Here is a 17265-nt window from a genome sequence, read left to right as displayed (position 1 = left end):
CCATCATGGTTTTCAGAGTTTTGTTGACTCGCTCTGTGAGGTTTGTCTGTGGGTGATAACTTGTAGTTAATTTCTGAGTAACACCCCAGTTTTTGCACAGATCAACCAAGAGAGCGAGTGAGTAATCCAGAGTAATCAACGTGAGTTATCCAAAAAATTGATAAATCCCAAGATTGTCCATTAAAATGTTGAAGGAAAAACCCCCCAAAAAATCCAATTGTCTCTTGAAACTCAGCAGCAATTAAATCCACTTTTAGTTCAACAAGGAGACACAAATATTCTAGAAAAGGGATTTCAAAAACTAATGAAATCCTCCAGAATCACATTGTAGGTTTGGACAGCATGCTCCATCTCTAACCATTTCCTACTTTATTTTAGGCCTTCCTTCCTCCCAGGTGTAATCCTTTAAAATAAAAGTCTCTTCCCCTACAATAGGGTTTCAACCTAAAAGTCCTCAAAATTAACCACATAAAGGATGTTTTAGATAAGGCAAACAAACTCAAACACCACCAGCTTAAACAAACAGTGAACTTAAATTAAGGCCTGAAACACAAATAAAATCATATATATGCATTAACAAAATTATGCTTTTTTAAACACCAGAAAAGCAAAAATATATGCATAATATTTTTTGTGGGCCTTAATAATGTAGCAAGGCTACAGAGTCACACACTGTAAAACAATTTCAGAGGTTGTTGGGGCTCATGGCAGCAGCGTCCAATGTGATACCCCTTGGGCTGCTTCACATGAGACCGCTACAGTGGTGGCTCAAAACCAAAGGGTTTTCCCCGAGGGGCAACCCGTTCCGTCTGATCAAGGTCACGCGCAGATGTCTTCGTGCCTTAGATCTTTGGAAGAGACCATGGTTTCTCTCCCAAGGTCTGATGTTGGGGGCTCAGTACCGTCGAGTTACACTGACAACGGATGCTTCCCTCACAGGCTGGGGAGCAACTATGGGGAGCCATCTGGCTCATGGATTATGGGGGGCCAGACAGCTCAGCTGGCATATAAATTGCCTAGAGATGATGGCAGTGTTTTATGCCCTGAGATGTTTCATCCCTCACCTGCGGGGCCATCACGTGTTAGTCCGGACAGACAACACGTCGGTAGTCGCGTACATCAACCACCAGGGGGGTTTGCGTTCACGCCCTTTGTACAAATTGGCGCGGCATATCCTTCTGTGGACACAGGGGAAGTTGCTGTCCCTCAGAGCAGTATACATTCCCGGGTGTCTGAATCGGGGAGCAGACGTCCTGTCGAGACAGGGGCTGAGGCCCGGGGAGTGGAGGCTCCACCCTCAGGTGGTGGAGTCCATCTGGACGAGATTTTACCAGGCGGAAGTGGATCTGTTTGCGTCCAGAGAGACGACACACTGTCCGCTATGGTTTTCTCTCACACATCCAGCACCGCTGGGACTGGATGCCATGGTTCAGCCATGGCTGAGGCTACGGCTGTACGCTTTTCCCCCGATCGCTCTGCTCCCGGGAGTTCTGGAGAGGGTTCGTCGCAACAACGTCCGCTTGTTGTTGGTAGCCCCATTCTGGCCGAACCGAATATGGTTCTCGGACCTGGTGTCCCTCCTCGACGGCTCACCTTGGGAAATACCCGTCAGGAGGGATCTTCTCTCTCTGGCGGGTGGCTCGATTCCTCACCCCCGCCCAGAGTTATGGAAACTGTGGGTCTGGCCTCTGAGGGGGCCAGACTCATAGAATCTGGTCTCTCAGCTGAGGCTGCTGAGACCATTCTTCACTCCAGAGCTCCCTCCACGAGGAAGCTTTATGCCTTTAAATGGAGAGTTTTTACTTCCTGGTGCAGCAAACACCTGCATGACCCTGTGAACTGCCCAATTGGTACAGTCTTGGAGTTTCTGCAGGAAAAGTTCACCGCAGGGTTATCTCCTTCTACACTGAAGGTGTATGTGGCGGCCATCTCGGCTTACCATGTTCCTTTGGTTGGGCAATCCCTTGGGAGAGACCCGCTGGTGGTTCGCTTCCTTCGTGGCACTCGGAGGCTGAGGCCTGTAGTCCGACCCAGGGTCCCAGCTTGGGACCTGGCCGTTGTGCTGGAAGGTCTGTCCATGGCTCCGTTTGAGCCCATTGAGACCGTTCCAGTCAAGTTTGTGGCACTTAAGACAGTACTTCTGTTGGCAGTCACTTCTCTGAGGAGAGTGGGTGACCTTCAGGCCCTGTCGGTTTCCCCTACGTGCCTTGAATTCGCACCGGGGATGGTTAAGGCTTTCTTGTACCCAAGGCCCAGCTATGTGCCTAAGGTACCGACTAATGTGCCACGACCTGTCGTACTTCAGGCCCTCTGTCCTCCCCCATTTAGGGATAGGAATCAGGAAAGGCTTAACTTGGTGTGTCCAGTGCGAGCACTGGATGCCTATGTTCACAGATCTTCTTTGTGGAGGAGGTCTGAGCAACTGTTTGTGTGCTTTGGCTCGCCCAAGAAAGGCCTGCCGGCGACCAAGCAGACACTCAGTAAGTGGATAGTTGAGACTATCTCTCTGGCTTATGAGACCACTGGACGGCCTTCACCTATCGCCGTCAGGGCTCATTCTCCCCGGGGTATGGCAGCCTCTAAGGCCCTGTGGCTAGGGCCTTCAATATAGGATGTCTGTGATGCGGCAGGCTGGTCCTCTCCGCTCACATTCGTTCGGTTTTACGAGTTAGATGTTGGTGCTACGCCTGGAGCCCAGGTGCTCATGTCTTAAGCTGTGCGCGTTTTTACACACAGACAGGCATTTGGTAGTATGGTGTTTTGGTACATCGTTCCCATAGCGTAGCTTCGGCGACGCAGCTCGAGTTCCCTCGAAGGGGAACGTCTCGGGTTACGAATGTAACTATTGTTCCCCGAGAAGGGAACGAGACGCTGCGTCTCCCTGCCATACTCCCTGCATCCCTGTCTCGTCTTGCTTCGGCACAATTTAGCTGAAGTTGGCTTGCTGGGTGCTCTTTTTATAGCTTCCTGGTTCCCACGTCACCCGCCTATGACGTGTCACTTGACCATTGGACTGATTTGACATACGTGCTTCAGACGCAATCACGCAGAGGGCGTTCCCATAGCGTAGCTTCGGCGACGCAGCGTCTCGTTCCCTTCTCGGGGAACAATGGTTACATTCGTAACCCGAGACGTTTTTTTTTCTTCCGTTTTGTGTTATACAATAATGCAGAAAACATTTGTTGTATTTGACAATTTTCTAGGTCTTTTATAACAGATGTGCCTTTGTAACACAGTGATTTCTCATTGACATGCTTTAATCTCTTTTACACACTGTTTCCCATGGGAAACACATGAACGCTGACGATTTAAAAGATGTACTGTATGGGAGATCATTTGATAATAATTAGCCTCGCTCTCGGGGTAATAAACAATCTGCAGAATAACAATTGTTGAATGCCTTCCATTTGGACATTATCTGTGGATGTATCGGCGACTGCATTTATTTTAAATCTCCTCAGATGCATTCACACTGGGTGCACATTTATCCAAGTTTGCTGACATATATTGGAATTACTATAACAAGATGCATGATTTATGATATGTGCAAATAAGAGAAGAGTCAAATTAATGCTAAATAAGTCGCCCTTGAAATGACTCTCAGAGCTTGCGGAGTCATGCTTGTTACGTACGTTTTATTTTCAAATGTGATTAAACATATTCTCATCTAAATCTTTTCACACAGGGTAACACATAAATCTGCATATTCTTTCATATGCATAAACAAATGCAAAATCCCCACTTGCACCACCAAATGAATGTAAATTTCACACTTTGTCTAAAACTTTAATCCTATTGTTTTACATCCACTTCAGATTATTCCTAAGGACAATGAGACGAGATCTACGCTCGTGTACAAATACATCATCCATGAAGACTCAGTGCCCATAAACAACAATAATGTCATTCAGGAGGACACGTATGAGTGGGCACTGAAGAGCTGGTCCCAATGCTCAAAACCTTGCGCTGGAGGTAATATCAAACTCTGTGCTTTCTCTCTCGTACAGTCATTTACTCCATAAATAGCCATTTTGCAGAGTGTGGTTAAGATGGGTTGGTATTTGTTCTATAAGCCCTGATTGACTGGTTTATTTTTATTGCAAATCATGTTTCATTCAGTTTTTTTATATTTTATATACTGGTCTATAGGGTTCCAGTACACCAAATATGGATGCCGTAAAAAAGGTGACAACAAAATGGTACACAGAAGCTACTGCGACATAAGCAAGAGACCCAAACCTATTCGCAGAATGTGTAACCTACAGGACTGCACACAACCACAGTAAGTAACAAATGAATATTTTTGAACTACTCACTTGTGAATTACTTTAAAGACCTTAATGTTGTAATAATGTTTATTACTTCATGAAAAATGAAAAATGTGTTATGTTTGTGGTCTGAGAGACCTAACATTTAAAGGTGCAATGTGGGACTTCTAACAGCATCATCCAGATGTGCAGTGTAAATTGTATACTCTGTTATCACAAAGTGGCCCGAGATTGTGTCTATATCTGTCTATTCAGTATGAATTTGTTTTTGATCACCACAAATGCCCTTCTTATTTTTTATAATAATTTTTGTGTCACTACCCTTCTAATGCACAACATGGGTCTTAAATGACCCGTATTCATTCCCTATGCTATTACAATCACAGCTGATTGTTTCTTTGGGGCTGTTTATACCTGGTATATATATATACCTGATATATATGATATATATACCTGGAAAAGAACCAGAGAAACTATTAGTCTGCATTATCGTGTGCTGGCCCCGCTCGATGTTGGACTGTAAAGTGGTAGTCCTGGAGTGCCAAGAACCACCGGGTCACCCACGCATTGGAATCTTTAGTCTGAGCTATCCACTGTAGTGGTGTGTGATCAGTGACCAAGGTGAAGCTACATCCTGTCAGCAGCATACTGTGACTCAGCAGGAGGGCTTGCGGCTGATATAGATGATGGGATGCTCTTCTCCTCCTGGATATGAGAAAGCATGACTCCTACTCCTACATCGGATGTTTCTGTCTGTAAAATAAAGGGGCAGCTGTAATCACTTGCATATAGAACTGACTGAAGTGGTGAGTGCCACTTCAGTCTTTGGTCCAGTGCACCTTCTCCGTCTGGCCCTTCTTTGTCGGGCCTGTAAGAGGACAGGCTATAGGGGAGAAGTTAGGTATGAAGCAACGGTAATAGCCAACCCGAGAAAGGCATGTATCTGGGACTTGGTGTGCTAAACTGCCTTACTGCTTCTTCTTTCTGTTCTTGTGGTGAATCTCTGCCAATCCTGTAACCCAGGTACTGTGCTTCTGACAGGCCCAGGTTACACTTCTTCGGGTTGGCAGTGAGTCCTGCTTTCTATAGTTCCATAAGGACTTTCTTCAGCCATTCCAAGTGTTCCTCCTAATTTTCTGGGTGAATAACCACATCATTCATATAGGCTGCCACATAAACTTGGTGTGGAAGTAGCACAATGTCCATGAGCCTTTGAAATGTTGCTGCCGCCCCATGCAGGCCGATAGGTAGGACCTACAAGGTCCTACGTTGATATGTAGCAGGCCTTGACGAGGTGTTCAATTAACTCATCCACTCGGGGCATTGGATAACAATCGAACTGGGATGCCTTGTTTAGCTTTCAGAAGTCATTACAGGACCGGTAGTCTTTCTTGAAACATTATTGTCTCTAGATGTCAAAGTCTTATTTACTCTTGTCCCCAAAAAAAATTTTTTCTGAGGTTATCTGCTTGTGTGGCATCCGGGCAAGCCTGCTTTTCATCCAGACCTTGACGCTTTGTGTGATCGACTTTATATGGTAGCTGCGCAAAAGGATCGGTTTGTGACATCACAGTACCGCGAGAATAATGGTAAACCATTTTTAACATTTGGACTTGCTCTCGCGGTACTCTAATGTCACAAACCGTCGGTTTTATAAAGTTAAACACCATTTGACTCCATTTGGGGAAAAGCACCGGCAGCAACATGAGAAGGTGGTTGATATAAAAATGCTGATACTGAAATACTGTAAGTGTTGGCAGTCCTGTGGTTAAACGGATCACATTACGGTATTTTGAGTCATGGATCAAATAAGTTTTGGATTAGCAAAAAAGAGAAATAAAATAAGAACAAATCAAGAAAATTTAAGCATATGAAAATAGAAAAGAACTGTCAGGATCCTGCCTAGGAGTCTTGTTTTGTATTTATATTTAGTCATGGTGGCAGGGTTCTGGCAGTCCCAGGCTTAATGTGGAGGCTCATGTCTTGTTTGTGTCATGTGCCTCCTGTGTCTTGTCTCTTGTCCCCGCCCGGGATGTATGGCATGCGTCCTGTTCAGCACAAAGATTTGGTGTTTGTGTGCTTTTAAAAATGCGCCACGTCTCAGTGCATGCGCTTATCAGTGTGCGTCTGTGCACGCAGAATGTCAGTGTAAGTGTATGGCATTTTATCATAATTTAGCTGCATGTTTTATAAAAACCAGTCCAGTCCTTTAGAAAATTTAAAGCAACATCTTCAAACCAGTCTGAAGGTCTGTGAACTGTTTACAGCGGGTGTAGGCAAGTTCGGTCCTACAGAGCCGCAGTCCTGCAGAGTTTAGTTCCAACCCTAATCAAACACACCTGAACAAGCTAATCAATGTCTTTAGGATTTAGACATCAGGTTAGATTATCAGTGCTTAGACTAAAATATGCAGGACTGCGGCTCTCTAGGACCGAACTTGTGTAGCGAATTAGCGGGAGGAGGGAAATAATGTTATTTGAAACACTATGAACCTCCGACCGAAACACTACGGGGATTCCCAAGGGAATCTTAGATTTTAGCTCAAAGGGAATATTATGTATAATTAACTGTAATTAATTATACAAGTTTATCAGGCTTTACCTGGCGTAGCAGAATTAATAATAACAATTAATTAATATGTTCGTCCACCGAAGACATATATCCATAATCGTATATTAACGTCTAAGAAATGTTAATTTCATGGCCTTTAAAATTAACCTTCTCACTGATATACAGTGCTACTCGCAGCGTGTAGCTGGATCAAAAGGCAGAGATTAGTGACTTTACTTTCAGGAGCATTGAACACAGAAACAATTCAATTGTGAAAATGCAAACCGGTTTATTAACTATAAAATGAAGTACACATAACGACTAACTAAACATACACACATACAATAACATAAAACATAGATGAGAAAGAGAAGATTGAAAAAGCTAGAGAGAGAGAGGAAAAGATTGGCAAAGCACTATTGCTTAACATCTGCACAAACCATCGGAAAATCTCTAAGTAGCGCCTTAATTTTATAAGGGGTAAAGCTTAAACATCAGCGAGTAAGACAAGTTTATACTTGCATTTGGCTCTTTGTGTTTTCGTTGCGAAGTTTCTGCTGCACGCGGTGCGAGCAAGGAGAGAGAGAGAGTCCAGATGTGTTCGTAAGATGTAGTCCGTTAAGTTGTTTCGTAGGTCGGATTGGTCCGCGTGGTTTTCCGAACTCTAGCGCAAAGTGCAAGCCAGGAAGACTGTCCCGAAGAAAGACGGGGCTCAGAGAAAAGATGATGAATCCGAGGGACTCTGGTTGAGTCTCAGCGAGTTTCCAAACTGCGCTGGCGGGTTACCTAAGTAACCGGGCGATTGAGCGCTCATGAGTGAACTAAGCCACTGACTGAGATACTGAGCGAATTGAGCTATTGAGCGATGATCAATGAGCAATAAGCTATGAGCAAATGAGCAAATGATGGCTTGGGCGATAGGCCGTTTTGACCTTTCACACGCCCAGCCCATTTTGGGTGTCCGACCAATGTGTGAAGTGTTCGGTCGCGCGGGGAAACAAGCCTTTGTTCTTTCAGACCTCACATTTGCGTAATTGCATAATGATAAAACTTTGTTTCCATAACTCTTCAAATCGATACTAAATGACATTGATGCGGCTTATGGTAATATGATACATAGAAATGATTGGGAAATAAAGAGTAGATTAATTTGATACTAGACAAGACATGGGTTTAAGATCACGTTGAATAATAATTTCATACCTATGATATGAACCATGCTACAGTGAACAAAATCTAACTAAAGTGTTAACACACAGTTACATCACACATACATGATCATGCAGTAAAGGGATATAACATATATATACATTTAAACGCTCCTTGTGATCTTTGAATGTGGTTTCATCACAGACATACAGTCTGCGCCCCCTGTTGTGTCTCTGGCGATATTCGTTTGAACGGCTCTGATGGAATTCCTTTGAACGTCCTTTTACGACGGCATTTGTTTTAATTGTTGCCCACTTTACAGCCTTGATAGGTGATAGAGGAGACAGGGTTATCTAATTATCACAATTTTAGGGCTGTTGAAATCCAGATGCCCAATGGCCTCTATTTGACTCCGAGCCATTTGCTACATATCCCCCCTTCATGGCCACCAGGGTCTTAAGAGACTTTGGTGGGCGATGGTTCAATAGGCGATGATTGGAGAGGTCATTTGGTCTGGATGGCAGGTGTATCTTAATTTTCTGCAGCGCTTCGGCGTGCCTGCAGAGGGGTGATTTCGATGAGGTTGGGCTCTTGCTCGGCTTGTGTGTCTTGCTTCCCACGGTTCCGCTTGAAGGCTCGAGAGGCGGCAGCTGTGCACTTGTTCACTGTTTCCTGCATCCCGCTGACTCTTCGGTACAGGATGAAAGTGAGGCCAAGAGTAAGGGCGTATCCTACTCCTGTGGAGAGGCACAGTACCGTGTCAGCGGCGGTCCAGGCTCTGAAAACAGGGAGGCTGTGCAGAGCTGGCATGCGAGCAAGTGCCTGGAGGGCAGTGTCGATGGGCGTGACATCAATTAGTTGGGTCCCCCCTTCTGCAATCCTCATCTCCAGTTCAGGGTCTAAAGTGAAGTTGTGGTCCCTGAAGAAAGTTGAAAATTCCAGTTCGGTGTGGTACTCCTCACTAGGAAGGTGATAGAGTGCGAGTTCATCGATGTGAAGAATCGCACCTTTTGGAACTTGGATCCACATCGTCTGGTTTGGTACACTGATGCGGGTGTCGTGTTGGTCGTAGGTCAAAGTGGCCGTGTTGGCTGGGGTGTTGACCAGCCATCGGTCACCTACGATTTCAGCTTGGGTGTTAGTGACCTCGGCTCGTGGTTTAGCTGAGGCAGGACAACGAGAGTCAATCTTCATGGGCCGCAGCCCACAGATGCCGTCAGTGTTGTCCTGAAGGAAAGGTTTGCTGGGGCAGAGATAATTAATGTCTTCAGTGAGGCTGCACATGTGCAGGTTTGGTGCAAGGTACAGCTGTTCATTGCTGTCATGGTAAGCCACCACCGTGGGGGTGCGTATTCTGATGTGGGTGTTTCCCTGCCAGAAGCCAACATTGACAATGTCTTTGAGTCTGTAGATGTTGTGTGACTCGATGATTGGCAGGTTTATCAGAAAAGCAAGTTCGCCTTGTTCAGGGGCTATGCTTAGTGAGATTGCGCTACCTAGGGAGTAGGCCAGATGTGCCTGCAGGGTGTCTGTTGGGCCTGCAGTGACAGAGGATAAAATGGTCTGTACCAGGCTGAGGGGTACCAGGCAGGGTGAAATGGCTGCTGCGGCAGCTCCGAGTAGGGCTCCCCGGAACCGCTTGGGACGCTTGGTTTGTCCGCCAAGACCTGCCTGTGGGACAGTCATCTTCTGAAGTTGGTACAGCATGTGTTTGATGTCAGCCTCTGCGTGAATCATAGCGTTCTGCGCCCATCGTTCTCCTGCCCAACTGGTTTCTGGTGCTGATGCTGTGTAGTGTGCTCTGTAGACATCACGGGGGTTGAGTCGGACGTAGACCTTTTGGCTATGTGTTCTGCAGTTTGTGATTAGGAGTCCAGGTTGCTCTTTTAGGGCGATGCCTGAGGCTGGACCCGGTGACACGATTTCAGGTTGCGACCATCCCCCATGTAGGCTGATGTACAGAACAGTGATCCACAGCAGCATCCTGGTGACAGAGAGGGAGAGAGAGAAAGAACAATAGGCGAGCGCTACAGGTCCTTGTTTGGTCAGGACAGTTCTCTTTCTTTTCATTGGCGGCTGTTCCCTAGGTGGCAGAGTTCTAGTGATGAGGCAATGTGGAGAAGTTTGGTTCGTCCCCCCTTTACTATCATGCCATAACGTTGAGTGTCTCTTGACTTGGTTCTGATGGACCCATCTGGAAATTGGTTCCTTCTGACTCCTGCCCATCTTGATCTGGTATGCAATGGGGGAGAGTTTGTCCACAATCTCATGAGGTCCTGTCCAGTGTGGCAGAAATTTCTTTGACAGCAGTCGGTGAGCTGTCTGAATTGGCGGGGCGAAACTGTAGGACCAGATCTTGGTTGTTCGAAAAGCGAAGGTCGTTCCCGGATGAAGTTCATCCAGATACTGGTGAGTGGTGTCATTGGGTGCTGGAAAGCATTCTGCCAACTTTGTGAATTGGCAGATGACCGTGAGAAAGTGTTTGTTGCCCCTCGTTGGCCTGGGTAATGGTCCAACCCAGTCTATCTGGAGGTCTGACACTGGAAAGTTGACACCTCTTTTTTGAAGTGGTGCTCCATGGTTTGGCTTAGCCGGTTGGAACTGGCAGCAAACCAGACATTTCTTGATGTGTTCTGCTACATCGTGCTGCATTCCAGGCCAGTATGCCACCTGTTTCGGTGTTTCATAAGTGGCTTTTGTGCGGTGGTGTGCGGCACATGCTGTGTCATGCGCATACATTAGTATGACCCCCCTATGGGCCTGAGGAACCACAAGCGCAGGTGTAGTGCGGTCATCAGGGACATACCCGAGGATGTTGTGTTGTATGCGCAGCAGGTGCCTGACATCGTTGAGACGTTTGCGGGTTGGAGCAGCAGACAGGTCAGAGTTTGTGATAGGGTAGGTGGAGGGGTCTGAGAGGTGGTTTAACATAGCTTGGGTAGCGATGTTAAAGGCTTGTAGTTTCTGATGATCTGCATCATCCTGCATGGCATCTGCATCTTTTAAATTTTGTTGAACTTGTGTGTCAAGTCCTGGGTATGGCTCTGAGTCTTTGGCTGGATGCAGAGTGCAGAGCAGTGAACTTTTGAAGTTTAGGTCTGAGACGAAGTTCCCGCGGCTGGCTAGGGGGTCGTCCATGACCTGTGTGACCTGGCAGTTTACCTCAGATGCCCTGGCTGATTGAAAGGGTAAAGGTTCTCGCACTTGAGCCCAAATTTTTAGCTGTTTAAAGTCCATTAAGGGTTCAAAGCGGTCTAGCAGGTCTTTGCCAATGAGGAGAGGGTATGAGTCCATTGGTGAGATGTACACAGGGTGTATGATGCTCATCGGACCGACTGTCAGGTGGATGGGAATCACCTGTTGCAGTTGAACTTCAGTCTGGCTGTAAGACTGCACATTCAGCATACATCTTTGGGGTTTAAGGGTCAAATTTTGGGCCTTAGCTCTGTTCTGGAGTCTGGTGAAAAGCTGGGATGACATCAGCGTTAGGTCAGCTCCGGTGTCGACGAGGGCTTCTAGTTCAACCTCATTTTCCAAGGTGATGGATAGATATAGCTTTTTAGCTTCTCCTCTTTCGATCAGGTTTCCCAGGAGGCTTGGTACTGGGGCTGTGGTATTAATAGGAAGGCAGTTAAGGCTGGTTTCTTGTGACTCTGTAGGGAAGGAGACATTTAACACAGCACTCTCTGGTACTTGCAGGCTTTGGTTGGTTGGTGTTTGAGATATTGTTTGTATGCCAAAGCCTTTGGTTTGTGGGATGAATAAGGAGTCGGGTTTGTCTTCGTGGTCCTCCTTGTGGGGCCTCTTTTGGATTAACTCCTTCAATATTCTCAGAATCTCTGCTGTCTCAAACGTGTCTGTGTCACTCTGTTTCGGGGGTAGCTCAGACTTAGCCTTGCTCTGTGTGTATCGAGACTGATCTCTCTGTTGTCTGTGACCAGTATTTGATCTGCAAGGTGCAGGACGGTTACCTCTAGGTCGTCGGCCAGGTTCCCACGAGCCGCCACCCTTCTGGTTGTCTGATGAGTTTAGCCGGCTCCATGACCTCTCGGCGCGTCCCATTTGGTGCTTGAGACGAGCCCCTTCATGGCCGTACCATTCCTGGCTGGCTGTAAAGTCTCTTGACCCTCTTGGCCCTCTGTTGAAAGGTCTTTCACTGTGGCGTTGTCGTGCGCCCTCCAGTGGTAGTTCAGGGTACAGTTCAGAGACAGGGAGAATGACAGGGTTTTTAACAGTCTTTTCAGAGGCCGCTCTTTGTTTACTATAAGCTTTCTGGGCCAAGTCCCGCAGCTGCCTGGTTGTCATCGTGCGAGGGCAGGCCATAACCCCTAAGTGTTGGCTTACTGTGAAGTGAAGATTTCGCAGGAAGAGGGTCCTGAAGTTAAAGTCCTCCTCCATTCCTGGCTCATTCCGTGAGCCAAAGTAAGCTCGCCTGAGTCTGTTGTAATAGGCCTGTAGAGTTTCGTTTCGGCTCTGTTTGAGGTCCATCGCTGTAACAAGTCCTTGTTCTGCCTCTGGGTCCGAAAACTCTTCTATTAAAGGAAACTCCTCACTTCACGATTGGAAGTAACCCGTAGCAGATACAGTTTGTCTCTTGTGGTTACATTTGGCAGTGTTTGCAAATAAAAGTCAATGTCCTGCAGGTAAGAGTGGATATCATGGCCACCTGCAGGCTCTGGGGTAAATGTTGGGATATTTCTAGCCAGCTTGTCGAGGTCTTTGGGTGCCACGCCGGGCATGTCTGCAGGTGACCTCGGGAAATTTGTCTGTCCCCACCCCCATGTGGTAGTGAGAGGTTCGGGGATGCTGGCTGATGTCTTTAACAGTGGGCTCCCGCCCCCCTTTTCAACAGAAAAGCTTTGGTGGGGGGGTGCAGGCTCACTGGTTGAATGAAAGGGAAAGGTTGCTTTTTCCCTTACTTGTTCAGCTTGCAGTTTATATGCATAAATGAGTTCTCTTTGGGCGGAGTCAAGGTCGTCCCTCGCCTGGTCTCGTTGCTGAGCCAGAGCTCGACCTTCATCTCGAGACGCTCGCAGGTGATTCTCACAGGCTTTCAGCTTGGCATCACGTTCCTTCAGTTCTGCCTTTGCTCTCACCAGAAGATGTTCAGCCTGCTGGAGCTTTCCAGACAGCTCTTCTCTGGCTGTCTTTTCCTGTTGCTCCTTGTGCTCTGTGTCTGTGCAGAGTTTTGACAAGGCCTCTTGGAGTTGTCCAATCTTGTCCTTTAGCCTCCAGTGTTCCTCCTCCGTCGATGGGTGTTGATCCTCTAATCCCTGTGTCAGCTGATCTAGATGATTCTGCGCGTCCTCCTGATTCCTCCGTGCCTCTGCTGCTTGGAGCTGTAGAGCTGCTGCATCCTGTTCCAGTTGGGCGATGTTCCTTTCGCCCAGTTTAAGCTGGATGATGAGGTTGTGAGCGATGGCACCTGTGATCTTGGCTATATCCTTGTGACTGTAGCTCCTCGTTGGGTCGTGGGCTATGAACTTGTCCAGGGTGCCGTCGAGTTGCTCTCTTTCCAAGTGTTGCAGTTCATTGGCGAGGTTGGGCAGGAGTTCAGATGTCACAGCGCTGAGCCAGGCCTCTAGCTGGTCCCAGTGGTTGACAGGGCTTGGTAATCTGGACATGTTGACACACTGGTAGAAGAGAAAACACAAAGAGCCAATGCGAGTCCGCACAGTTCAGCGAGCTACGGCAATAAAATATATATATATGTGGGCTATAAGCTTATTATCAGGGCCTTTCTCCGACGGCACAGATAATCAGTGTGGGGAAATAAGGGAAAAATTTTAGTAATTTGTCGCTTGTTAAAACCTATAGGTCCCCTTGGACATTTGGTTATTCGAGCGTATTACTAATGAATTCTCCTAATGGTTTGTGCAGTTTTGCTCTTTCAACCCAAAATAAAGTGAATCAAAATAATTAAAATTAATTAATTATAATGATAAAAATAAAATAAAACATAAAGCAAGGTTGCTGGAAATGAAATGAAACAGGAAAGGGAAAAGAGAGGAAAAACAAATAAATGATAATAAAAAAAAAATAAAAATAATAAAAAAAATAAATAAAAATAATAAAATAAACTGAAAATGTGAATTGAGACAGCCAACAGACGAAGTCCTAAGGCTGGGGGAATGAAGAGGATAGGAGGTGGAAAAAGGGGTTTCCTGTTTCAGCTTAGCAGGTTCTCTACCCTAAATTTGATGACAGGGCCTTACAGGGAGAGGGCACTATGGAGTCATGCGAGTTAGGGGAGTGGCTTAGCTAGATTGGCTGAGTTAGACCCAACCTGATAGGGATCTGGTGCCTCTAGTGGCTACAGAGGGGAGAAAAGTGCATCTCTTTTACACCAACACTTGTTGACTATTTAAAACAACCCAGGGTGGAACACAGAGACAAGGCGCTTCCCTGAGCACGCAGCCAAGAGTGCCGGGCCTTCTGCCCTCCCCACCTCGACCGCTCAACAGTCACACCCTTCACACCGCCGGGCCGCACTCAAAGGTGTCACCCACCAACTGGCACTGCCGCTAGGGCTTTTGTGTGTCAGCTGGCAAGGTTAGCGATTGGAGTGCCCGGTGGCAGAGGTTGCACTGTGTCTTGCTGCCTAAGGTGCTAAGGAGGGAGCTACCGCAGCACCCCGACTGTACACACTCGAGTCAGTTCAGCGGGACCGGTCTCTTGTAGAACTCACCGCTGGCGAAGCCTCTGATTCATCTATCAAGTGTTAGCTTTCAAGAGATGCACAGGGGCTTATCCTATTGCATCAGTTAAAACATAAATGAATTCACTGAGAATGGGACTTATGGGGCTGAATTCTATTCACAGTAAAGAATTGATTCAATTAAAATTTAAAATAAATCAAACTGCATTGAATTTAAATTTAAACTTAATTAAAAATAAAATCTCTACAATAGAAAAGAGAACAGGAGAGTAAGGAGTGAGAGAGACCAGCAAAAAAAAAATGAAATAAAATAAAAATAAAATAAATCAAAATGAAAATAAAAATTAAATAAAGAAATAATAAATTAATAAAGCCACAGCAATATTAATTATTATTTATAATTTAAGACCATAACATTCAATATGTAGGAAATAAAACTACAAAGTAGTAGAATAACCTAGTTATTGAAGTAAGGTCAAAAATCCAAGTTTGATTCCTGTCACACACTCCCAAAAGAGTTTATGAGAGGACCAAACGAGCTTTTCCCACTAGATGGCGATATTTCGCCCAACAAACAAAGAAAGCGGAAGTCAGACGTAGAGTAATGGAGAAGAAGAAGTGTTAGACACTCAAGACTGACATCTAGTGTTAGAACTAGGTAGTACGCTTTAAACTGACAAAGATTCGCTTCTATACAGTAATTACATCGGCGGCCGCTGCGTTGCTAAGACGACGGATGTAATTTGCTCGTGTTCAGCCGGTGCCTCTTTTGGCTTACGTTACCGGGACACGAAATAAACAAGAATCCAACGTGCTTTATCATACGTTGTGACTATAAATACTTGATCAAGTTTTTATCTCCTTTAAAATTGAAAAGTCTTACCCTCGGTGCTTACAATTTTAAAAATCCACGTACGTGAATAAAATGGAAAAATACAATAGACAGCTTCTCTAATTGTAAATCATTTCCTGGAGACTTAACAAAAAGGCCTTATCAGATGGGAGTGCTCACTCGACCACCGCTTCGCTCTAAATAAAGGAATTCTACTCTTTATTAGGCGGAATCAGACGGTAATGCAGCGTATTTTTTTTTAATACGGTTACCTTAAAGACTGCAGTTAACTATACATAACAGGGGCGCGAGTCTGTTACGTCCTGAAAATGATACAGGAAAATACATTTTCATTCATACAAAGAAAGAACGAAATCAGTTATAGCTGATAGTTCTTTTTCATTCACACAATGCAAAAACACATTTGATTTGTAACTGGTTTGCTCAGAAAATAATGTTTAAATCTGCCCGCGCGTTCTCCACCATTATATGTAGCGAATTAGCGGGAGGAGGGAAATAATGTTATTTGAAACACTATGAACCTCCGACCGAAACACTACGGGGATTCCCAAGGGAATCTTAGATTTTAGCTCAAAGGGAATATTATGTATAATTAACTGTAATTAATTATACAAGTTTATCAGGCTTTACCTGGCGTAGCAGAATTAATAATAACAATTAATTAATATGTTCGTCCACCGAAGACATATATCCATAATCGTATATTAACGTCTAAGAAATGTTAATTTCATGGCCTTTAAAATTAACCTTCTCACTGATATACAGTGCTACTCGCAGCGTGTAGCTGGATCAAAAGGCAGAATTAGTGACTTTACTTTCAGGAGCATTGAACACAGAAACAATTCAAGTTGTGAAAATGCAAACCGGTTTATTAACTATAAAATGAAGTACACATAACGACTAACTAAACATACACACATACAATAACATAAAACATAGATGAGAAAGTAAAGATTGAAAAAGCTAGAGAGAGAGAGTAAAAGATTGGCAAAGCACTATTGCTTAACATCTGCACAAACCATCGGAAAATCTCTAAGTAGCGCCTTAATTTTATAAGGGGTAAAGCTTAAACATCAGCGAGTAAGACAAGTTTATACTTGCATTTGGCTCTTTGTGTTTTCGTTGCGAAGTTTCTGCTGCACGCGGTGCGAGCAAGGAGAGAGAGAGAGTCCAGATGTGTTCGTAAGATGTAGTCCGTTAAGTTGTTTCGTAGGTCGGATTGGTCCGCGTGGTTTTCCGAACTCTAGCGCAAAGTGCAAGCCAGGAAGACTGTCCCGAAGAAAGACGGGGCTCAGAGAAAAGATGATGAATCCGAGGGACTCTGGTTGAGTCTCAGCGAGTTTCCAAACTGCGCTGGCGGGTTACCTAAGTAACCGGGCGATTGAGCGCTCATGAGTGAACTAAGCCACTGACTGAGATACTGAGCGAATTGAGCTATTGAGCGATGATCAATGAGCAATAAGCTATGAGCAAATGAGCAAATGATGGCTTGGGCGATAGGCCGTTTTGACCTTTCACACGCCCAGCCCATTTTGGGTGTCCGACCAATGTGTGAAGTGTTCGGTCGCGCGGGGAAACAAGCCTTTGTTCTTTCAGACCTCACATTTGCGTAATTGCATAATGATAAAACTTTGTTTCCATAACTCTTCAAATCGATACTAAATGACATTGATGCGGCTTATGGTAATATGATACATAGAAATGATTGGGAAATAAAGAGTAGATTAATTTGATACTAGACAAGACATGGGTTTAAGATCACGTTGAATAATAATTTCATACCTAAG

General features: G+C 45.3%; 1 protein-coding gene across 3 annotated transcripts in view; it reads left to right on the top strand.

Annotated features, from left to right (window-relative positions):
• Positions 1-17265, top strand: part of adamts3 (ADAM metallopeptidase with thrombospondin type 1 motif, 3) — a 183446-nt gene that overhangs the window by 142383 nt on the left and 23798 nt on the right. For all 3 annotated transcript variants that reach the window (XM_055200115.2, XM_055200113.2, XM_055200114.2), the window contains 2 exons: positions 3816-3972; positions 4150-4282. In XM_055200115.2, the coding sequence (XP_055056090.2) occupies positions 3816-3972; positions 4150-4282 (290 nt within the window). The remainder of the gene's footprint in view (positions 1-3815; positions 3973-4149; positions 4283-17265) is intronic.

This window comes from Misgurnus anguillicaudatus, chromosome 22, assembly GCF_027580225.2.
Source record: "Misgurnus anguillicaudatus chromosome 22, ASM2758022v2, whole genome shotgun sequence".
Lineage (NCBI taxonomy): Eukaryota > Metazoa > Chordata > Actinopteri > Cypriniformes > Cobitidae > Misgurnus > Misgurnus anguillicaudatus.
The sequence above is the reverse complement of the archived record's forward strand: the minus strand, read 5'-3'. Positions and strand labels throughout refer to the sequence as shown.